Source organism: Puma concolor, chromosome A2, assembly GCF_028749965.1.
Source record: "Puma concolor isolate L17-30 chromosome A2, mPumCon1.1.hap2, whole genome shotgun sequence".
Taxonomy (NCBI): domain Eukaryota; kingdom Metazoa; phylum Chordata; class Mammalia; order Carnivora; family Felidae; genus Puma; species Puma concolor.
Window position 1 is genome coordinate 167690081 of NC_141668.1, and position 23151 is coordinate 167713231.

The window sequence follows — 23151 nt, forward strand, 5'->3', positions numbered from 1 at the left end:
CTATTTCGTTGTATGGATGGACCACATCCTGTTTACCCTTCATCCAACGAGAGACACTGGGTTGCTTCCACTTTGGGCTATATCGTGAATAAGAAACAACAGGAATTTATTGTCTGCCCCGTTCTGAAGTCTAGAAGTCTGAAATCAGAGGGTCAGGAGGGCCATGATCCCTCTGAAGAGACTTTAGGGGAGGATCCTTCTTGCCTCTTCCAGCTTTTGTCAGTCGCTGGCACTGTTCCTCAGCCTGTAGACTCAGTCCATTTTCTGCCTGTCTTTAAGTGACCAAACATGGGGCACCTGGGTGGCTCAAACGGTTAAGAGTCCAACTTCGGCTCAGATCGTGAGTTCGAGCCCCGCGTCAGGCTCTGTGCTGACAGCTCAGAGCCTGGAGCCTGTTTCAGATTCTGTGTCTCCCTCTCTCTCTGGCCCTCCCCCACTTGCACTCTGTCTCTGTCTCTCAAAAATAAACATTAAAAAAATTTTTTTAATTACCAACCTTTTCCCTATGTGGACCGTGATAGTCACCCTCCAAGATGTTCCCAGGGTGCCTGGGTGGCTCAGTCATTTAAGCATCCAACTTCAGCTCAGGTCATGATCTCGCAGTCCATGAGTTCGAGCCCCACGTCGGGCTCTGTGCTGACAGCCCGGAGCCTGGAGCCTGCTTCGGATTCTGTGTCTCCCTCTCTCTCTGCCCCTCCCCCACTCACGCTCTGTCTTTGTCTCTCAAAAATGAATATACGTTAAAAAAAAAAAAAAAGGAAAAACAAAAAACAAGCAAACCAAAAAAACCAAGATGTTCCCCAAGGATCTCTTCCTCCTAGAACTCACATTCTTGGGTAGTACCCTCTCTCACTGAACCAAGGAGAGTCTGTATGACCAAGAGGATCCAACAGCAGTGATAGTATGTTACTACCAAGAAGAGATTATAAAAGGCACTGCAGATAACCATCTTCTCTGTGTTTTAAGCTGCTACAGTTGGGGTACTTTGTCATGCAGCTGTAGCTAACCGATACACGTACACATACATAGACATGATTTTCCACACACTCAACTAAGAAATGAAACCTGGCTATGTTGTACTTTTACTTCCTTTAAATTATGTCCTGAGGATCAATGCCCAGAAGCAGGATCGCTGGGCCAAAGGCTAGGACTATTTCAGGATCATGCCACCAGAAAACTCGTATGCGATAGACGCAGCCACCAACAAAGAATGAGCATTACTAGTTTTACTTCAGTCACACCAGCATCGAGTATTACCACTTTGATTTGATTGAATCGGGTCCGTTAACGTCTGTTTTCTTGTTCACGTTCTTGCATCCCATTACGCTGGTTGGGACTTAGGAGGCCCTGCTGATATGCAGTGTGACACCAGAAAGACTGCTTTTTCTCTTCCTATGTCTCCCCAAAATAAGAGGTGCTTCAACTAACATCTTTAGAGGGGAAAGAACTTACATTTATTGAGCAAGTGTGCTAAGCTCTTGGATGTGTTATCTTCTTCACCTATTCACCATCTACTTGCCGGACCCTTACTTGGTGCCAGACCCAGTTTTGGACATGGGACACGGAAGTGAGTGAAACAGACAACCACCATTGCTCTCGTAGACCCCACATTCCAGTGGGGAGCGACAAACAATGATAACACACGTGAGTGAATATGTAGCCATGTGGGAAACAAAGGTGCTACATATACCAACAAAGGAGGGAAGGGGGATATGAAATCCTACAGGGCAGAGTTTAAATTTTAAATAGGGTGGTCAGAGGCAGCATCAGGGAGAAGGAGATGTTTGCATAAGGATTTAAAGACAGCGAGGGAGGCAGCATGGCGATGTCTAGGAAAACAGCATTCTAGGCAGAGAAGAGAGCCAGTGCAAGGGCCCTGGGGCAGCACCATGCCTGGCGTGTTGGAGGAAGAGGAAGGAGGCCCGTGGGGCTGAAGCAGAGTGGGCAAGGGGGAAAGAGGGAGGGAGGGAGGGAGGGAGGGAGGGCAGAGGGGGCAGGACAGGTTGTGCAGGGTGTGGTGGGCCTCAGGGAGGACTTGGGCTTCTACCTGGGGTGGTGGGAGCCCTGGAGGGCTGTGGGCAGAGGGCAGGACGGGACTCAAGTGCTCACTGGTGTCCTCTGGTGGCCCCTGTGGGGAGGACAGACAGGAGGGTGAGAGTGGGAGGGATCAGAGTGGCCATGACCGCACCTGTCCGGGGGACCCATCATGGGGCTGGACCAGTGTGGAGGCCCGAGACGTGGTTAGAAGCATCCAGATTCTGGGTGTATGTTAAAGGTTAAGCCAGGATTTGCTGACAGCGTGCGCATGAGAGAGAGGGAGGAATCACGGATGACATCAAGATTTTTGAACCAAGGGGCGCCTGGGTGGCGCAGTCGGTTGAGCGTCCGACTTCGGCCAGGTCACGATCTCGCGGTCCGTGAGTTCGAGCCCCGCGTCGGGCTCTGGGCTGATGGCTCAGAGCCTGGAGCCTGTTTCCGATTCTGTGTCTCCCTCTCTCTCTGCCCCTCCCCCGTTCATGCTCTGTCTCTCTCTGTCCCAAAAATAAATAAACGTTGAAAAAAAAATTAAAAAAAAAAAAGATTTTTGAACCAAACCACTTGGAGGATGGGTGTTCTCCCCCTGAAGACTCCTTAGACCCCATTGACTCCACGCGGTAGGGCTTAGCATTACTTCCGATTTACAAATGCAGAAACTGAAACTCGAGAGAAATAAAGCAAGTATCCCAAGGTCACACACAGCAAGAGTTGTCCTAGATGGGATTCAAACCCGGGCTGCCTCCAACCCTACGGCCTGTCTTATTTGGGGGACCAACTGTGTCTCTCCCTCCCAGAACTCCAGAACCTTCCCATTCTCCCTCACTCCTGTCTCCCATTGCCATGACAACGAAACCCAGTGTGTTAGTTTCCTACGGCTGCTCTAACAAATGACCACAAACTTGGTGGCTTCAAGCAACACAAGTTTATTGTTCTAGAGGTCAGAGGCCTGACATGAATCTCACGGGGCCAAAGTCAAGCTCCTACTGGAGACTCCAGGGGAGAATCTGCTTCCTGGCCTTTTCCAGCTTCGAGGAGGGTCTGCCCGCACTCGGGGCTGGCGGATGCCTACCCCACCTGCCACGCCAGCAAAGCTCGGTCGAGTCTTTCTTACACTGAATCCTTTGAACACCGAATGCTGTACTTCCCTCTTCACTGTTTAAGGACTCAGGAGGTCAGACTGGACCCATGCAGTCGATCCAGAATAATCTCTCCGTCTCATCAGCTGGTTGGTTAGCGACCCTAATTCCTCCGGCAAATTTACTTTCCCCTTTGCCGTGTAACATGACAAGTTCATGGGTTTAGAGGGATTTGGATGTGGGCATTTTGTGGGGGACACCCTCATTCTACCCACCATATCCAGTGAGGTCACAAGGGCCTCTGTGACCTCATCATGCTCTGGTACCCAAATTGACAAGGTGGCTCTCCCACGTGGTTGCTGGGTTTTGAATCTGGGCGTCCTAACCCTCCAGCTGCATGGGAGCCCGACCCGAGGGGGCTCAGAAGCCTTGCTTGAGGGTCCAGACCCTGTTTAAGAGGGTCAAGGCCTTACTCACCAAAGCCCCACCTCCAAGCCCACCCCTGCCCCCATCCCGGAACCCGGGCTGTACACACGTGTATGGGTATGTGTTTGGGCATGTCCGTGAAAATGACCTGGAGCATCTCCCATCACAGCAGGTGAGTTTGGGAACTGTAGGCCTACCAGCACCACCCGCCCCCCAGCCTGGCCGCTGGGCTAGAAGGCCATGCTGCCTGCCCCCTCTGCATGACCCACTCCCCTCCGAGCGGACCTGCAGCCCCACCTTGAAGCAGTGGGGACCGGGGTGGGCCTTTCACCTGGAGGGCTTTCTGGAGATTCGAGGAAAGAGCTCCAACCTGGCTCATAGTGTGGGTGGGAGCTGGGTCTGCCCTGCAGGTGCTGGACACAGGAGAGCAGCTGATGGTCCCCGTGGATGTCCTCGAAGTGGATAGCGAGGGGGCCCTCTGGAAGTTTCTGCTCTCAGGAGCCATGGCAGGCGCGGTATCCCGCACTGGCACGGCCCCTCTGGACCGAGCCAAGGTGTATATGCAGGTGAGCGTAGAGTGCGGCGCGGGAGCCCTCGGGGTGGGGTTGGACGGAGGTGGAGAGGAGAGAGCCAGAGGGAGAGAGATGATGGAGGTCAGGTTGGGGGTGAGGGTGGGGCCGGGACGAGGGTTGGAGTCAGGAGAAGGCTGAATGGAGAGAAGAGCGAGGGTAGAGCGGGAGCCAATGTGGAGGTGGCACGAACTGGGGTTGGAGGAACTGAGAGAGCAGTGCCATGGACAGGTTGAACTGGGGGTAAGGGAATTGGGGATAGGGTCTTCGGATGGCCTTGAAGGCAAACTGGGCCTGGCGAGGAGAGGAAGATGAGGAGATGGGCCTCCGGGTGTGTGTGCTGCGTCACAGAACTGTGGGGCTGGCCAGGGACAGAGTGGGGACAGGATGGGGTTGAGCTCCAAGCTGGGATGGAGGGGGAGATCAGGGCGGGGGGGGGGGTGCTCCTCACAGGGCCGGGGGCCTCCCTCCCCGCAGGTCTACTCCTCCAAGGCTAACTTCATGAACCTGCTGGGGGGGCTCCGAAGCATGGTCCAGGAAGGGGGCTTCTGCTCCTTGTGGCGGGGCAATGGCATCAACGTCCTCAAGATTGCCCCCGAGTATGCCATCAAGTTCTCTGTCTTTGAACAGGTGGGCGGGGACGGCCTGCTTTCTCCAGCCCCACCCTTCGACCCACACCTGTCTGACACCCCTCACAAGCCCAGATCCCTACCCAAGACACACCTGCACCCTCTGGCCCCAGACCCAGGGTGGGTTCCAGCTAGGAAGATGGTGAGCGGTTCTCTCCTGCCCCTCTCTCCTCCCCCAGTGTAAGAATTACTTCTGCGGCGTGCACGGGTCCCCACCCATTCAGGAACGGCTCCTTGCCGGCTCCCTAGCTGTGGCCACCTCCCAGACGCTCATCAACCCCATGGAGGTAAGAGCATACCTCGTGGAAGAAGAAACAAGGTGAAAACCAGCTGCCAGTGGTACGACTTTTCCTCCTTCTTATCTCCCTCTTCCCCTCCTCCTCCTCCTCCTCCTCTCCTTCCTAGGAGGTGTGTGGCAAACCTTTATTCCAGATGCTCCCCACGTCTATTTACTGGATGGGTCCCCTCCTTTTCTCTTCAATGACCCAAGATGCCACCTGTGTAATTTACTAAACTGTATGTGTTTGGGTGTAATTTTGGCTTTCGTCTCCTTGCTCAGGAGGGTCTGTCCACACACTCATGTCTTTTTTTCTTTCTTTGGGTGGGTGGGTGGGTGGGGGGTGACAATTAAGATTTTATTTTTGTACAGCAGTTTTAGATTTACAGAAAAATTGAGCAGGAAGTACAGAGGTCCCTTATACCTCTCTCCGCATGTACAAAGTTTCTGCTATTAACATCTCGCCCGGGGTGGTACATTTGTTGCAATCGATGAGCTGATATAGATACATTATTACTAAAGCCCATAGTTGCCATTAGGTTTGCTCCTTGTGTTGTATGTTCTACGAGTTTGTACAAATGTATAATGACATGTATCTGCCACTACAGGGTCATACAGAGTCGTTCCACTGCCCGAAAGATCCTCTGTGTTCCACTGACTCACCCCTTCCTGCTTCCCTCCTGAATCCCTGGAAACCACCAATCATTTTACTGTTGATATAGTTTTGCCTCCATTTCTTTATTTTATTAACTTATCTTAAGTGATCTCTACACCCAACGTGGGTCTTAAACTCACCACCCTGAGCTCAAGAGTTGCGTGCTCCCCCCAACTGAGCCAGCCAGGCACCCCTGTAGCTTTACCTACTGTCTTTAATTTTTGAGGCTTGATCTTATGGTTTCTCACCACCGCCCCATCCTTTCTCTTCTTTATCAGGTCATTCCCGTTGGGTCTCCCATATAAACTTTAGGAGTAACTTGTCTAGTTCAGAAAACAAAGTCACCTATTGGTATTTTTTAGCAATGGAAAATATTTCCATTTGTTCACGTCTCCTTTTATGTGCTTTAACGGTCTTTAAAAAAATTTTTTTTTTCCATATAATTCTTGCCCTTGACTAGTTAAATTTCCTCCAGGATATTTGTGTGCTGTTGCTACCTAACAAACTGCCACAGACTCAGTGGCCTCAAATGATACAGATTTATTATGTTTCTCTGTGGGTCATACCTGGGCACTGGCTATTTGGGTCTTTTTTTTTTTTTAATGTTTTTATTTTTATTTTTGAGACACACACAGCACAAGTGGGGGAGGGGCAGAGACAGAGCCACCCAGGTGCCCAGCTAGTCGGGTTTTCTGTTCAGGGTCCCATCAGGCTGAAATCAAGGTGCTGGTTGGGCAACAATGAACCCATGAGAGGCCTGGGTCTTCGGACAAGATTCCTGGTCATTGTCAGGACTCCGTTTTTTCTTTCCTTTCCTTTCCTTTTCTTTCTTTCTTTCCTTCTTTTTTTTTTAGAGAGAGAGCTCACAAGTGCACAAGTGGGGGAGGGGCAGAGAGAGAGAGAGAGACCTAGAATCTGAAGCAGGCTCCAGGCTCCGAGCTCTCAGCACAGAGCCTGACATGGGGCTCAAACTCATGAACTGTGAGATTGTAAACTGAACCAAAGTCAGAAGCTTAACCAACTGAGGTACCAGCACCCCGGCAGGATTCAGTTTCTTACGGTTGTAGGACTGAGGTCCTCAGCTCCTAGAGGCCACCCACTGTTCCCTGCCATGTGGTCCGCTCCACAACAGCCTGCTTGTTTAAGACGAACTGAAGAGTGTCTGGGATGCTCCCAAATCTCTCTGATTTCTTCTGTCTCTGGCAGCAGACTCCTTTAAAAGGCTCACCTGGGGCGCCTGGGTGGCTCAGTCGCTTAAGCGTCCGACTTCGGCTCAGGTCATGATCTCACAGTCCGTAAGTTCGAGCCCCGCGTCAGGCTCTGTGCTGACAGCTCAGAGCCTGGAGCCCATTTCAGATTCTGTGTCTCCCCCTCTCTCTGCCCCTCCCCTGTTCATGCTCTGTCTCTCTCTGTCTCAAAAGTAAATAAACATTAAAAAAATTTAATAAAATAAAATAAAAGGCTCACCTGATTTGGTCAGGCCCACCCAGCACAATTTGTGCCGTTTCACTTAAAGCCAACTGCTTAAGGACCTCCATCACATCTGCAAAATCCCTTCACTTTCACCATGTCATGTAACTTGTCAAGGGGAGTGATACCCAATCCTATTTACAAGTCTAGCACATTATCAAGGTCGGGGGGGTGGGGGGGCATACACATCAGGGGGTGGGAACCGCTTGAGGACCACCTTAGAATCCTGCCTACTGCACTTGGTGTGCAATTGTGGAGTGGCCAATATTTTGATGTCGGGGCATTTCATACAAATCCCCATGTCTGGCTTCTCTTGGAAAACTGGCAAATCTGGCCACCTGGGCTCTGCATTCCCATGGCATTATGTCTGGCTGCCGCTAGGGGTAAGCGGCCACAGCCTCCACTCGGTCCACATCGCTTCCGTTAGCCGCCCGACCTCCGTCAGCACTTGAGCTTTTGAACCCTGGCTCAAGATGACACACGGGCCAAGGGGTCGGATGGCTCTGGGTTTGAAACTCAGCTCTGTGCACTTCTGAGCTTCAGCTTCTTCAGCTGTAGGATGGAGACAACAGCTGCTGCTGAGGGTCAATGGGCACATTCAGGTAAGCCACCTCCCTCCTCCCGCTCCCCAGGTGCTGAAGACGCGGCTGACCCTGCGCCGGACCGGCCAGTACAAGGGGCTGCTGGACTGTGCGTGGCAGATCCTGAAGCGGGAGGGCACCCGTGCCCTATACCGCGGCTACCTGCCCAACATGCTTGGGATCATCCCCTATGCCTGCACCGACCTGGCCGTCTACGAGGTGTGGGTCCCCCACCCCGGGGCGGGGAGGGCCAGGAGTGGTATGAACCCAGGCCCGTCGTGAACGTCCTCCTGACTCCTTTCTTTCGCAGACGCTCAGGTGTTTCTGGCTGAAGTCAGGCAGGGACATGGAGAATCCTAGTGGCCTGGTCAGTCTGTCATCTGTGACGCTGTCCACGACCTGTGGCCAGATGGCCAGTTACCCGCTGACTCTGGTGCGCACCAGGATGCAGGCCCAAGGTCAGACTAGCGCCACTAGCCACTGGACATGCCTCTCCCCTCGGCCTTGACTCTGAACTTTCTCATCCCCTGAAACTGACTCCCAAACTCTCCACATCTGATCCTGGCCAACTTTGCTGACCTCTGAACCCACCAAGACTCACCCCCAAATCTGATCCCAGCCCTGAAATTAACCTACAAACCACTAAAACGAACATTTTAGTTCACTTAGTTCAACTGACCCCCACAAATGTCCCCAAACATGACCCAGGCCCCCATACTGGCCTCCAGTCATAGTTTCCCCCAAAATGTCCCCCAACTTCTTCAAAACAGACCCAGCTCTTATTGGCTCCAAAAGTCAAAATTCCTGAAGTTCCTAAATTTGCTAAATCTGACTCTTAGATGTCCCAATGTCATAGGAAGATGTCATAACCACTGCCCCCACTAACCTGGATACTCCCCAAATGTGGCTTCCCCAAATGGACTCTCAGCCCCTGAACCAATCCACAAACATCCAAACAGGTCCTCAGTTCACTACCCTAATCTTAAAAATATCCCCAAACTACCCCTTAGCATGCTTGCCAAGTCTCTGGGAGATCTCAGAAGCTCCCTCCCAAATAAGCCTGAATGTTTTTTAGGATGCTCCTAAAAACAAGTCCTTAAAACTGCCTGAGTTGATCTTCTCACTCTCCCCAAAGTGACCAATTTCCTCTAAAAGCCTTCCAGACTCCTTCTCAACATTCTAGCCCCCCAGGAGACTGGATCAACTCTAAGCTTTCCCCTGTTTCCACAGACACCGTGAAGGGATCAAACCCCACCATGTGTGGAATCTTCCGGCGGATCCTGGCCCAGCAGGGTTGGCCTGGGCTGTACCGAGGCATGACTCCCACCTTACTGAAGGTGTTGCCAGCAGGTGGCATCAGCTATGTGGTGTATGAGGCCATGAAGAAAACCCTGGGCGTATAGACACCGTCTAGTCGACACACCCTGGGCAGAAATGGACAGGAGGGTCCAGTGCCCCTGGCCCAAAGAGCCCTCCAGGCTGAGGCCCGAGGGGGGTGGGGCAGTTTTGCCAGGAGAAGCAGTCTGGGGGCCTGGGTCAGAAGATTTTTGGGGACCCCTCCCCAGGGTGCAGGCTGGGACTAGTCTGGACTCCAATTTGGCCCGTTATGGCTTGTCCTGGCTTCAGGGTGACATGGTGGACAAGGAGACTATCTGAAATAAAGAGACGGTTTCTGCTGGATGGGTCTGGGATACCTGGGTCCAAGAGAGGAGCTGGGTGTCTGGAATCTCTGGGTCTAGGAGGGGACTAGGAATCCTTGGTACCAGGAGATGAGTTGGGGACCTGGAATACCCTAGGTCTAAGAGGGAGCTGGTCGCTTCAGATATCTAGGTCCAAAAGTGGAAGCCAGGTACCTGGGATCCCGGGGGCCCGGAGTGGGGGCTGGATATCTTGGACCCCTTGCACCTGAATAGGAATTGTAAAGCTACCTGATACCTGGGTTCAGGAGAGAAATTGAGTACCTAGGACGGGAGCTTGTAGCTGAGATCCCAGACCTTATGTGAAGCGGGTGTGGGGTGTGGCATTAGGGTCCTAGGAGAGAACCAACGGCTCTAGACCCTTGCATTCTGGAGGGGAACTGGTTTCATTCAATCCTGGAAGAGAAGTGGGGGCTCTAGAATCCTGGGTGTTGAAGTGAAGGGATACAGGGGATCCCTGGGTTCCCTCCTACTCTCGGGCCACCCCACCCCCGGAAGCACCGATCTCCAAGACCTCGAGCAGGCCATGTGTTCGGCCTACCCAGTCAGGCTCCAGGGGCGCTAACTCAGACGTCAGGCCCGAATTCCCGCAGCCGGTCGGCACTGCCCACGTCGACTGCCATTCACTCCCGCTACCGCCAATCGCCTCTCGTCGTCTGGGTGGCCGGCTCCGCCCCAATGCAGCTGCGCTTCCACTGGCTCCCACCAAAACTGGGCACCTTTACTGCCTTCACTGCCATTTGTCTGCAGCGGTGTCTGTCACCTTGCACCGCCCCCACCACCCAGCCATTGGCTTAGAAATCAAGGCTAGAAAAGGATTCTGGTTAACGGGGAAAGCAATCCAGTCCAAACCTAAGCTCGTCACCCAGAACTCGTCAGGAATTGGGTTAAATCGACTGCCAATCTTGACAAGAACCGCCTCCCGCGTGTACTCATTGGCTTGCGTGCACGATTATCTCACCTGGCGCCCGCCCAGCCTGTTGAAAGGGGCCTTTCGTCAGTCCCCTCCTTCCCGTCCACTTGACTCTCTGGAGCCGTCAATCCGGCTCTGAAGTCGCCCCGTAGTTCTGGAACTCCCGCTTCATTGGGCCTCCTGCCCTTTCGGGTCTCCTCGATTTGCCCGCCCAGGACCGGCAGCCGGCAGCCCACTGCCTACGAGAGCTGTCGGTCACGCGGCGCCTCCCGCCCACTGCCTCTCGCGGCACTCCGATTGGCCGCTCGCCTCCGGAGCCCGCGATTGGTGTCCCAGGAGCGGCGGCCGCCTCCCATTGGCCTGGCTGCGCCGTCCGTCACGCCGGCGGCGGGAGGGGGCGTCCCTCTCCCCCCTCGTCGTCTTCCCAGCCGCTGGGTTCCCAGAGTGCTCCGCGGCCGTGTGGAGCGAGGCCTTGTTCCCGCGTTGAGCCGCCGCCGCCGCCGCCTCCTCCTCAGCTTCAGCCTCCGCGCCAGGCCCGGCCCCGCCGCGCCATGTCGGACTACAGCACAGGAGGACCCCCGCCCGGGCCGCCGCCGCCCGCTGGCGGCGGCGGGGGAGCCGGGGGAGCGGGAGGCGCCGGGGGAGGCCCTCCGCCGGGCCCGCCGGGCGCGGGGGACCGGGGCGGCGGCGGCCCCGGCGGCGGCGGTCCGGGCGGGGGGTCGGCCGGGGGTCCCTCCCAGCCGCCCGGCGGGGGAGGCCCGGGGATCCGCAAGGACGCCTTCGCCGACGCCGTGCAGCGGGCCCGCCAGGTGAGGAGGCCGCGGGCCTGAGGGGCGCGCGCGGGCGGGGGAGGGGGCGGGGTCACGCGCGCGCGCGCGGGGTCGCGGGTGGGGGGGGCGAGGCCGCCGCGGGGTCACGTGGGGCGGTAGGCGGGGGCCAGGGCCGCTCTGGGTGTCTCCCGTGGCCCCCAGCGGGTGACCCCCTGCAGGGGCATGGGGCGTCCGGGGGCTCGCCAGGAGTGGCCCCTGGATGTTCAAGGGGCTCCGGAAAGCGGGGACTCACTTAGGGAGCCCTCCTCTTAGGACACCCGAGGGCGTGCTCCCCTCTCCTGGAAGCAAAGTGTCCACCTTCCCCGGGGGACGGTCTTGCGTTGCCCTCATCTCCCCATCAGGGTAGAGGGCCCTGTTTGCCCCCAGCCCAGTCGCATTTTTGTCTGCTCCCCGGGAAGAAGGGACTTCGAGAGGAAAACAGCTCTTCCTCTTCAGCCTGGAAAGTGGAAGAGGGACCCTTCTGCTATCAGAGCGGCCGAGCACTTAGGCGAAATGGGGAGGGTAGGCATTAGGGCTGGCTCTTTTTGATGCTTCCGGTGCCTTGAAAGCGTGGTCTGCCTCTTTTGGAAAGGGGGGAGGGTCCCACCACTGTGTTTTGAGGCGTGATGGTAACGTGGAGGTGTCACATGCTGGTGTGACTGACCTCCCCGGCTCCATTTGCGGCCTCCCCACGTCCTGGAGGGAAGGAGGCCTGTAGAATGGGAGAACTTTGCCGCCCTCCCGGGAAGCCGACCAGCTGGGGGCCGACTGAGTGCATTCCCGCAAGAGTGCTTTCCCTGGGTTGTTCAGTGCCTCCAGGGCAGAGTGGGAGGTCCCGTTAGGTGAACGCCCTGTTCCCCGCCCAGTGTGGTCTGTGGCTTTCTCACCTATGAGATGGGACAGGTAGGGTTCTAATGTGCACTTAATCTGGACGCCCACCGAAGCGCTTTAACTGAGAAGCAGTTGTAACGGGGCGAGTTAATAGGAAAAAGTCTTCATCCTAAGAGCTTTGGCTCCCAAGTGTTAAAAAAAAAAAAAAAATGGGAAGAGGTGGAAGATAGATCCTCAGCTTAGCTCCTGGTTTGTGTTTCTTTGGAAAACTTGTGATAATCCCACAAACGGACTCTGGTTTTAAATTTGTTGGATCAGGCTTGTTTGAAGTTGTTCTTCACGTGTCTAAGATGTAACATGTGTGCCCCAAGAGGGTCTTTTGTTTTGGTGGAACGAAGGTTTCGGATGCCTTTAAGCAAAAACGTCCCTACAGTTTGTTCAACAGATACAAAGATTTTGAGGGTGAGGGAGATAAAGGAAAGTTGTGCTCTTTAACATCTCAGAAGAGTGGGGCTACAGTCACACGTTCTGGTTCCCTGGTTCCCTCGTGGAGGCAACCTGGGGACCCTCTCGAGAGCAGATCAGTGTGGCTTGCCCATCGGATCACGAACAGCGTAGGTACAAATCTCATCCAGAAAGGGAGTTTTGAAATTCCTGGATGACTCTTGAACGCTCAGTCCTTGGGTAGGTTCCGAGAAGTTGAGCCGAGCACCAGGGAAGGTTGGGTTTTGGTGGTAATCTTGTGTGCTTACAATTTTGTTTCTAGATCGCAGCCAAAATTGGAGGCGACGCTGCTACCACAGTGAATAACAGCACTCCTGATTTTGGTTTTGGGGGCCAAAAGAGGCAGTTAGAAGATGGAGGTAACTGTAACTACCTGCTGGGAGGAAGGCCTGGGGGTAGCCTTTGTTTGGCTCAGAGTCAGGGGGAAGCCCACTGCCATTTGGTCTTTTAAAACCTCAGCAATCCCAGCTTTGTTCATTCTTTTTGTTCGGGCTGCCTTTCTGGGGTATCAGGTGGCTGAGAGGAGCAGATTGTGACTAGGTCCAAGTTGTAAGTTCTCAAGATTGTTCCTCCCCTTCTGGTAGGCTTGGGAAATGCTCACGGTTTTATCGAGGCCCCACAGAAGTGCAGTGTGGCTGGCCCTAGGGCATGCAGCACTGCCCACGGCAGCCAAAGTGATCAGTGTGGGGATCAGCCCAAACCGGACTTTCACCCAGGCCCTCCTTGCCCCTGGACTCGAGTGTTGCCATCCTTGTTCCCATTCGGAAGGACTGTTTCACCCTTAGTGCTGGTGGTGGGACTGATGGAAGTCTGTCCCTCTTCTGGGGTTGGTCCCTGCTACTCTCCTGTCTGGGCTCTGGGGGTGGGGGTGGGGGAGGGGGGGTTGTTTGCCAGGCCGTGTGGCACCAGCATCAGATTTGAGGCAGCTGTGGGTGGGTGGGTGCAGCATCTGACATCCTCTCTCTTTCACAGACCAACCGGAGAGCAAGAAACTGGCTTCCCAGGGAGACTGTAAGTCCATTGGATGATGCAGGCAGAGGGCAGTGTCAGGGTCTTTAAGAAATTTTTAGGAGTCGGGAGCTGGAAGCTCTAGGCAGAGGGCATCTGTCCTTTGTGGAGGCTCTAGGTATTCATCATCTGGGGTCCATGAGCTCTAGGGATCCCAGAGCCCCCAGAGATTGAGGCAGGGACAGTCAGTGGGTGTGCTGATGTGAGGTGGGCTTATCACACTTGAGCGCTCAGGAAGGCTCAGAAGCACTCTAGTAAGTTCCAGCCACTCCTCACGCAGGCAGGAGTGCCAGGGGGCCAGCAGTGTTCAGGGTCCCAAGGAGGAGCCAGGCCAATCTTTGCTTTGGGTTTTCTCTCTGCAGCCATCAGTTCTCAACTTGGACCCATCCATCCTCCCCCCAGGTAAGTCGCGATTTGGAGAACGCTTGTTTCCTTGTCTGTCAGCTGTCTTCTGGCCTTCCTTGCTGATGTGGGGAGAGCTGTGTCTGGGGGTACACCGTTCTACGGCCTCGTCCCCACTGCTACTTGGCCAGAGAGAGGCCCAGGAGGCAGAGGAGCAGCATTTGCTCCTATGTTGGTCTGTGTGTAGGGCCTAGGGAGGGGAGGGGAGCTCGTGGCCATGATGAAGGAGGGGGTGGTCTCTGTGCACTGTGGTGAGACCCTCAGCAGACAGCCATCTTCCCAGAAGGGCAGGGGGCTGGCCGTGGGTTTCTTGTCCGCTTTCTGCAAATGTTTGAGCCCTGAGAACTGATGGGGCTTGGGGTTCTTAACTTTTTTGCCCCCCCAGAACGAGTCCAGTGGATCTGACATAGAATTGTTTGTGAAGGACCACGTTGTTTCACTTTTTAATTACATAAAATATAGTAAGGGCTTACTAGAGAAAGGACATGAAAAAGTTACAAATCTTTTTTCTTTTGAGTCTAGAGACCTGAAATGACTATTGGAATTCTGTAAACGTGTCTGAGTGTTTGCTCTTGTCCTGAATCAGTGGAACAGCACTAGTTCAGGGGCCATGCTGACCTCAACCAAGCCTCTCATGGCCCGAATGGGGAAGATGAGTCCTCGAGAGGTTGAGTGGCTTGCTGTGGGGAGAGGGGGTCCTGTACTCTCTTAGGATTCTGCTTAGGCCCGCCCTTGGTGGGAAGCAGGGCCAGAGGCTGGAAGCACCAAGGACCCTGCAGGTTAGGAGCTGTGGCCTAGGAACAGGTTAGGAGCTCTGGCTTCCAGCGGCCTTTTCTTCTTTTTTTTTTAAATTTTTTTTTTTTTTTTTTTTTTTTTTTTTTTTTTTTTTTTTTTTTTTTCAACGTTTATTTATTTTTGGGACAGAGAGAGACAGAGCATGAACGGGGGAGGGGCAGAGAGAGAGGGAGACACAGAATCTGAAACAGGCTCCAGGCTCTGAGCCATCAGCCCAGAGCCCGACGCGGGGCTCGAACTCACAGAGTGCGAGATCGTGACCTGGCTGAAGTCGGACGCTTAACCGACTGCGCCACCCAGGCGCCCCTTTTTTTTTTTTTTAAATTTTTTTTTTTTTTTTTTTTTTCAACGTTTATTTATTTTTGGGACAGAGAGAGACAGAGCATGAACGGGGGAGGGCAGCGGCCTTTTCTTCTGGAGACTCTCCCGTCTCTTCCATTCCCCTCCCCCTGTCTTCTTTCCCACTTGAGACTGATTGTTACCATCTGTCTTTGCAGGACTTCAATGACAGAAGAGTACAGGGTCCCAGATGGCATGGTGGGACTAAGTGAGTGGGTCACTGTGGGATGCCCATCACGCCCTGTCAGGGACCGCGCCCTGGGAGCCCCTGTTGGCCCAGAGCCTTTGGTCTGAGCAGGCCTCCTGTAGTCCGCTCCGCTCTCACCTGTCCACTCTGGGCAGGGAGGATGGCGGAGCTCTCTGGGGAGGGGAGGCCAGGAACCCCTGCCACAGTCTTCTCAGCGCTAGGGTACCCTCACCAATCCTTCCTATTTTTTCCTTTTTCTCCACCTAGTCATTGGCAGAGGAGGTGAACAGATTAACAAAATCCAGCAGGATTCAGGCTGCAAAGTCCAGATCTCTCCAGGTAGGAGAGCCAGACTTGTGTCACGACGGGCGTGGGGGGTTGGGCTGGACTCCGACAGGACAGAAGTGAGATGGGTTGGTGTTCACCGAGTGCTTTCTGTGTGCTGGGCTCAGGGCAGGGTCTCCACTCGTACAGCACAGTGCCCTGCGGTGTGGCTGCAACTTTGGTTTCTTCCATTGTACGCTTGCAGGGGGAGGGCTGAGGTGGAGAGTTGAAAATTGAATATAGGAAGTCTTGTTCTAGGGGTGCCTGGGTGGCTCCGTTGATAAAGCGTCTGACTCTTGATCTTAGCTCAGGTCTTGATCTCAGGGTCGGGAGTACAAGCCCTGCATTGGGCTCCATGCTGGGTTTGGAGCCTACTTTAAAAAAAAAAAAAAAAAAAAGTCTTGTTTTAGATCCTGCTCTAAGCGATTAGTTAAGTCACCATCTGAACTAAGCACCTGGTGGAAAATCAGTGAGAACGTGTGAAGCAGGGAGGTGCCTTCAAGGGAACGACTTTGAGGCCAGGCCTAGATTTGAAGGCCAGGCAAGGACTGCTGTGCAGGGGTGTCTGAGGACTTGCTCTAACGTAGTGGGCTTCATAGGCCGTGAAGAGTGCATGTGTGGTCCTCAACGGTGGCAGAAGTGGCCTAGGTTCAGGACATCTCCTTCTATCTCGTCTTTGTCCCTGAACGATCTGTTGCCTTTCCTGGACTGTGAGCTTCCTGACCTTGGTCTTGCATAGAGCAGCCTCCCGGGTGTTTGGCAAGGTAGTGGTTTGTCAGGCCACTGAATGGTGGCAGAAGTGGCCACTGGTAGTGCAACTTTCGTCATCTCCATAGAAAGCCTTTCTCCGGTGTCCACAGACTCAGAAAGGCATTGACCCTGTCTCTTTTCTCCAGACAGCGGTGGCCTACCAGAGCGCAGCGTATCCTTGACAGGAGCCCCGGAGTCTGTCCAGTAAGTCCCTTGCTGGGCCCTTGTGATGAGGGGAGCAAGCAGAAGGTCTCTCCATCCTTTGGAAAGTTGGGGGCGTCGCCCTCGCCGGGGACTGTACTGATTTTCGATTCCCCTGACGCCGAAGATCTGGGAAAACAACCCGAATGGCCCCAGCCCTAGCCCCGGGGATGGACCCTCGTCCTCGTCGTCATTTGCCAGACACGCGTGTCGGACTCACCTTCTTCCCTTTGAGCTGGACGGGGCTGTCAGGCCAGTACTCTCTCAGGTGTCTCAGTCCCAGTCTTCTCCTTCCCAGGAAAGCAAAGATGATGCTGGATGACATCGTCTCTCGGGGTCGTGGGGGCCCCCCAGGACAGTTCCACGACAATGCCAACGGGGGCCAGAACGGCACTGTACAGGAGATCATGATCCCCGCAGGGAAGGCTGGCCTGGTCATCGGCAAAGGTGGCGAGACCATTAAGCAGCTGCAGGTGAGGGCTGGGACGGAAGCTCTTCCTGTCCCAGGAAAGTCTCCTTCCTGCATCTGCGTGTGCATACCCCGCCGGCTGCTTTGCCAGAGCCTCTTACCCTTGTGGTCATATCTGCCCCACCCACGTGCACTAGCCCCAGAAAGTCCTTTGAAAGCCCAGCACTGACTATCCACATTGGTTGTGAAGGAACGAGCTGGAGTGAAGATGATTTTAATTCAAGATGGCTCCCAGAACACGAACGTGGACAAGCCTCTTCGCATCATTGGGGATCCTTACAAAGTGCAGGTGAGAACCCCGGGGTGTTGGGGCACCTGGAGAAGTGAGCGACAGATGGGGCTCGGGATTTGATTGAAAGGGGAAGCAGTATTCGAGAGCGCTCTCATGCTGAGCTGTCCCTCCCAGTGCTGGACACAAGTAAGAGGCCTAAACTCTGATCTTTCATTTTCCTATCTGGAAAATGGGGGTTGCTGGCCATCCTTCCTCCTCCCTCTCGGGACAGCAGGGCAGGAGCTCAGCGGGGCGCTGATGGGCTCAGCCTCGGCCCGTGGGCCCTTGGGTGGTGGGATGCCGGGGGAACGGTGTTGGAGTAGAGCGTGCCCTGTGTGTTTGCAGCAAGCCTGCGAGATGGTGATGGACATCCTCCGGGAGCGTGACCAGGGTGGCTTTGGGGACCGGAACGAGTACGGATCCCGGATTGGTGGGGGCATTGACGTGAGTGCAGGCCTCCCCCGATAATGGAGGGCCATGGGCTGGGTGTGGTGGGTGGAGGGCGCCACAGCTGCGGGGACAGGACCCAGCTGGACCCTCCCCCACCCCTCCCTCAGGTGCCGGTGCCCAGACATTCTGTCGGGGTGGTTATTGGCCGGAGCGGAGAGATGATCAAGAAGATCCAGAATGATGCTGGCGTGCGGATACAGTTTAAGCAAGGTCAGGGGCTTCGCCGAACAGATGAGTTGGCTGAAGGGTGACTGTGCCACCAGCTGTGTCCTAGGGATTCTTCCGAGAGTCCGCTGAGATGCCTTGGCACTGCGGTGTGAACCTTGTTGAGTTTGGGACCTCCTTGTGGTGCCTCCTTCGCCACAGTGGAAGAGGGCACAGCCATGTGAGAGAGTTGCTGAGGGGCACACTTCCCAACAAATTTCCTAAGTCCAAAGGTGATGTCTTCTGTCACCAGATCTGTCCCTTTTCCTCTTCCCTACCACGTAGCCCATCCTGACTGGGGGCAGCCTGGACCAGATCAGATCACTGCCCCAGCTCAGTCTCCCAAGTGGCAGGCCTGTGGGGAGGAAGGATTGCTCTGTTCTATTGTCCTTTTTAGCTCAGTAAAAGGCACCTATTAGTCCTGGGGTGCCCCAAACAGGAAGAAGCCTCGGCTGCCACCCTGTCCTAAGTGGTCGGTTTTCTCATCTGGAAATGTGGGCCCACCGGCATTTCCCGCCCGCTCCTCAATACTTGGGAGTGTGGTGAGCGGCAGTTTGAGCCCGAGATATTTCTGACACCTGGCTTGGCATGATGTCTACCTCGCAGAGGCGGTGTTATGGGGGCTTGGTGTTGTGCTTTTCCTTAAAATCTATCTCTGTTCTGTGGGTGCCGGCTTCAGATGATGGGACAGGTCCCGAGAAGATAGCTCACATAATGGGGCCCCCAGACCGGTGTGAGCACGCAGCACGGATCATCAATGATCTCCTCCAGAGCCTCAGGGTAGGTGACACTGGGGTGTGCGGCCAACAGCTGGTGGGTGCAGAGGGGGGGCTGGCCCGGCCCCAGAGGAGTCCAGGGGCCAGGCTGGATTTCTGTGTTCACTCCCTCTCCTCCCTGTCTTGCAGAGTGGACCCCCAGGCCCTCCAGGGGGTCCTGGCATGCCCCCGGGGGGTCGGGGGCGAGGAAGGGGCCAAGGCAACTGGGGCCCCCCTGGTGGAGAGATGACCTTCTCCATCCCCACTCACAAGTGTGGGCTGGTCATCGGCCGAGGTGAGTAGGCCCCACCTGCGCCCCACATGCACTCCGCTCCTCTCCTGCCCTCTCCTGCCCGCCCTTCACTGCCTGTGGCTCCCACAGGTGGCGAAAATGTGAAAGCCATAAACCAGCAGACAGGCGCCTTTGTGGAGATCTCCCGGCAGCTGCCACCCAACGGGGACCCCAATTTCAAATTGTTCATCATCCGGGGCTCACCCCAACAGATTGACCACGCCAAGCAGCTCATTGAGGAAAAGATTGAGGTGGGCTCGGGAGGGCTTCTTAGAGCCTGGACCCGGCTCCTGTTTCTCAACCGCCCCCCCTTCCTTCCACTGACCATCTGCTTCTCCTTTCTCCAGGGCCCCCTCTGCCCAGTTGGACCAGGCCCAGGAGGACCAGGCCCTGCCGGCCCCATGGGGCCCTTCAACCCCGGGCCTTTCAACCAGGGGCCACCTGGGGCTCCCCCGCAGTGAGTATTGGTCTCCGTCTCCTGGGATTTGGGGCTCAGGGGCTGCTGTGCTGGCAGGAAGAGCCACGGGCCCCGTTTTCACTCACATCAAGATGTGCTAATAGTCTCGGCCCTAGGCACGGCCCAGCCCAGCCTCCTGTTCCATAGACAGCACAGATGTTGACTATAGTCTCCCACCTAATGGGCAAACTCATGGACGTTGTATTTGGGGGACTTTCACATCCCAGAGCAGCACAGTGTGTCTCTTTTGGCATTGATCGTCTCGCCTTTTCCTGGGCGAGGAGCCTGTGGCTGGCTGGGCCTGGGCCCCTTTCCTGCCAGCCGGGCCTGCCCCCGTGGAGCGACAGTCCCGGCTCACCCGTCGCCCCTTCTCTGTCCTGCAGTGCGGGGGGGCCGCCTCCTCACCAGTACCCACCCCAGGGCTGGGGCAATACCTACCCCCAGTGGCAGCCACCTGCTCCTCACGACCCAAGTAAGTAGGCTGCCCGGATGAGGGGCAGGGCAGGGCGTGGCTGCCCGGGTGGGGAGGGCAGGGCTGGCCTCCCGCACCGCCCCTCAGCCCACGCCGCCCTCCCACAGATAAAGCTGCAGCCGCCGCAGACCCCAACGCCGCCTGGGCCGCCTACTACTCACACTACTACCAGCAGCCCCCAGGCCCCGTGCCCGGCCCTGCGCCAGCCCCCGCGGCCCCACCTGCCCAGGGCGAGCCCCCTCAGCCCCCACCCGCCGGCCAGTCGGACTACACTAAGGCCTGGGAAGAGTATTACAAGAAGATTGGTGAGCGTGCGGGCGACCTCGGGGGCTCAGGCCGGAGGCTGGTGAGAGGCAGCCAGGTCCCGGTGCCGTCCGTCCTCTGACCTCCCGCCGCCTCCCTCCTGCAGGCCAGCAGCCCCAGCAGCCCGGAGCACCGCCACAACAGGACTACACGAAGGCCTGGGAGGAGTACTACAAGAAGCAGGGTGAGCTGCTGGGGGCTCTGGGGGCGGGGCAGTGCTGGGTCCAGGTTCTCCAGCTCCCGGCCTCACTCGCTCACCCTCTGCTTGCCCGCAGCTCAAGTGGCCACCGGAGGGGGTCCGGGAGCACCCCCAGGCTCCCAGCCAGACTACAGTGCCGCCTGGGCTGAATATTACAGACAGCAGGCCGCTTACTACGGACAGACTCCAGGTCCCGGCGGCCCCCAGCCTCCACCCACACAGCAGGGACAGCAGCAGGCAAGTGGGAATTGCCACCCTCCTCCTCCTCCTTTTTCCTTCCAACCCCCGGCCACCGTCCATCCTGCCTTAGTGGGTAGCGCCGGAAATCCCTTCCCCTGCGGGGTGTGTCCTTGATGCCTGCAGTGGGGGCCGTGTGGCCAGAGGTCTCCGGGAGTCCCCACGAGCTGGGGAAGTGTGCGCTGGGTCCAGAGGTTAAACGAAGAGGCCTCCCTGCGCCGGCCCGCTTGTTCCTGTGTCACGCTGTCGCGATGCTGGGGGAGAGCGCGAAACCAATACAAGGTGGAACTGTTGAACTGGTGGGTAGTCCTGGGGGTGGGGGGGCAGGCCAGCGGCACAGACGTCGGTCGCCATCCTGGCTGCTCGCTCGCTCACTCAAAATCTGGCCACTCGGGAAGAAAACGGATGTGTTTTCCCCTCTCCGCGTTACTTTTTTGGGTTTTGTTCCTGGCATTCTTTTATTTTTAACCCCACGGTCTTTCCCCCGTGTCCAAGTGACTGTGTGTTGCAGGTGGCCCCCATGCGGGTCAGCCCTGGCTCTGCTGGGACTCGGGGAGCTTGCCAAGGGGGCCGGCCCCAGGGCGCCCCCCCCCCCCCGCACCCCCTTCTCCGCCCCCCTCCCCGGGCTCTGCCTCCTCCGCTCTCGCGCCTGCCTCTGTGTCCCGGTTTTGTCTGTGAAGTGGGCATGACGATCGCCGCCACCTTCCAACCTACCTCACAGGGGTGTTGTGGGGACACCGTGATCTCTGACATTGTCATGTTGTGATGCGCCGGAGCACCTGCCTTCCTGAGGACAGAGGGCACCCCTCCTCCCTCCCAAACCCCAAGCGCGCTTCTCTCCTTCTCCCCCCCCCCCCCCCCCGCTCTGTCTCTGCGGCCCCCCCCACCCCGCTTCTCTCCTCCTGGTCTTTACGTCACTCTTTCTCCTCCTCCTCTTCCATCAAGGAGCCAGTCTGACTTCGGCCGAGTTCCCCGGAGCACTTGCCTAGACAGTTACAGCTCGCCACAGGTTCAGGGGAGGGGCTTCCTGGCCCCCTCCTCGCCACCGTCCCCCCCAGTCTCCCGCCCCTTCCTCCCCTCCCCGTAGTGACCGATTCCTATCTCTTCCCTCTCCGCAGGCTCAATGAATCGAATGAATGTGAACTTCTTCATCTGTGAAAATCTTTTATTATTTTTTTTCCATTTTGTTCTGTTTGGGGGCTTTTTTGTGTTCTTTTTTTTTTTTCCCTCGTTTGTTTGGCGAGAGAGCGATGGCTGCCGTGGGGGGTGCTGGGGGCGCCCTCGCTGTGAGTGGCTTGGAGGTCATGCCCTGGGCGATGCTGGGCTCTCACTCTCTCGCTCATTCTGTGTGTCTCATGCTTTTTTTCTTTCAAAATTGGGATCTTTCATGTTGAGCCAGCCATAGAAGATAGAATTAAATCTCTGCCAAAAAAAAAAAAAAATTTAAATATAAAAAACACAAAAAGCAAACAAAACCTATAAAATTATATATATATATATAAAAATCTTTATCCCTTCCTGAAACTGCCTCTTTCAGGGGAAAGCAATTCATTTTCTTCCTACCACCCTTGGCCCTCTTCGTGTTTTTAAAATAAACTTTTAAAAAGGAAAAAAAGTCACTCTTGCTATTTCTTTTTTTTAGTTAGAGTTGGAACATTCCTTGGACCAGGTGTTGCTATTTCAGGACCCCCCCTTCTCCCCCCTCAGTCGAGCCCCTCGGCCTCTGCTCCTCCTCTTTCCTCCCGCCTCGCTCGGCTCCCCTGCAGCCCCTCCCGCTGCCCCCTCCCCCCCCCCTCCCGGGACTGGTCTTGTGTTTCAACTGTTCAAGAGGACATTGAAACTGAAAACAAATTGAGAACAAAACAAAAAATTGTATGGCAGTTTTTACTTTTTATCGCTCGTTTTTAACTTCACAAATAAATGATAACAAAACCTCCCCGTGTCTGCTGGGTGCCGTCTCTTTCTCTCCTCTCTCCCCCTGTAGAGTTTTGAAGCAGATGTTTGTTTGTTCTTTATAGATGTTGTAAAAGCCTGATAATGGTGATTGGAAATTACAAGCTTTGTGTTGTGTTTTTTCTTTCTTTCTTTCTTTCTTTTTTTTTTTTTTTTTAAGAAAAAGAATTATAAGAAAAAATAGTTTTCTGCAGGCGCATTGTGCTTTCCTAACCCCCTCCCCTTTTTTTGGTTAAATAAAGTGCTTTTTGTCTAAAAACTGCGTGCTGGCCGCAGTTGTGTTTGTAGAGGAAACAAGTTGAAGAGGAACCGGGGTTGGCCTCTAAGAGTGGGGTGTGGGCCCCCCGAAGACTGCCCTTCTTGGGTTGCCTTGCAGAAAGGGCAATAGCAGGTTGAGCCCGGTTCCCTCTGGGAACATGGGGAGCAAGGCACCCGGGAGGGTCCCTGGGGACAGGTGTTTCCATGGATGCAGCCCGCCAGCACAGCAAACCCATGGCTGTGCCTCTCGGGAGTCCCCCCCGCCTTGATGCGCACCTGGCTGGGTCCTAGTCTGTCGGCGTCCCCCCAGGCGGAAACCTGGCCTGTGAAGGGAAATGGCACAAGTTCCAG

At 55.6% G+C, this 23151-nt stretch overlaps 2 protein-coding genes across 2 annotated transcripts; both read left to right on the top strand.

Annotated features, from left to right (window-relative positions):
* The first annotated feature begins 2583 nt into the window (after positions 1-2583).
* On the top strand, positions 2584-9398 carry SLC25A41 (solute carrier family 25 member 41). The gene is made up of 7 exons (XM_025916054.2): positions 2584-3711; positions 3950-4105; positions 4586-4738; positions 4917-5024; positions 7772-7939; positions 8031-8178; positions 8951-9398. Exons 1-7 carry the CDS (start codon positions 3511-3513, stop codon positions 9121-9123), a joined length of 1107 nt encoding a protein of 368 aa, XP_025771839.1. The 5' UTR covers positions 2584-3510; the 3' UTR covers positions 9124-9398.
* A 1367-nt stretch (positions 9399-10765) lies between these two features.
* KHSRP (KH-type splicing regulatory protein) lies at positions 10766-22525 on the top strand. Its single transcript, XM_086699314.1, has 19 exons — positions 10766-11139; positions 12737-12833; positions 13447-13485; positions 13845-13884; positions 15177-15226; positions 15473-15544; positions 16426-16483; positions 16779-16953; positions 17140-17238; positions 17566-17664; positions 17778-17880; positions 18554-18654; positions 18780-18924; positions 19012-19172; positions 19269-19378; positions 19762-19850; positions 19958-20155; positions 20260-20337; positions 20429-22525. The coding sequence occupies exons 1-19, from the start codon at positions 10882-10884 to the stop codon at positions 20704-20706; spliced, it is 2250 nt and encodes a 749-aa protein (XP_086555440.1). The 5' UTR covers positions 10766-10881; the 3' UTR covers positions 20707-22525.
* Positions 22526-23151: the final 626 nt, after the last annotated feature.

Coding starts and splice junctions, on each gene's coding strand:
- KHSRP (XM_086699314.1), top strand. CDS start 10,882: ATGTCGGACTACAGCACAGGAGGACCCCCGCCCGGGCCGCCGCCGCCC. Junction 13,486..13,844: donor ACTGGCTTCCCAGGGAGACT/GTAAGTCCATTG, acceptor TTCTCTCTGCAG/CCATCAGTTCTCAACTTGGA. Junction 17,665..17,777: donor GGATTGGTGGGGGCATTGAC/GTGAGTGCAGGC, acceptor CCCCTCCCTCAG/GTGCCGGTGCCCAGACATTC.
- SLC25A41 (XM_025916054.2), top strand. CDS start 3,511: ATGGGAGCCCGACCCGAGGGGGCTCAGAAGCCTTGCTTGAGGGTCCAG. Junction 4,106..4,585: donor GAGCCAAGGTGTATATGCAG/GTGAGCGTAGAG, acceptor CCCTCCCCGCAG/GTCTACTCCTCCAAGGCTAA. Junction 4,739..4,916: donor AGTTCTCTGTCTTTGAACAG/GTGGGCGGGGAC, acceptor CTCCTCCCCCAG/TGTAAGAATTACTTCTGCGG.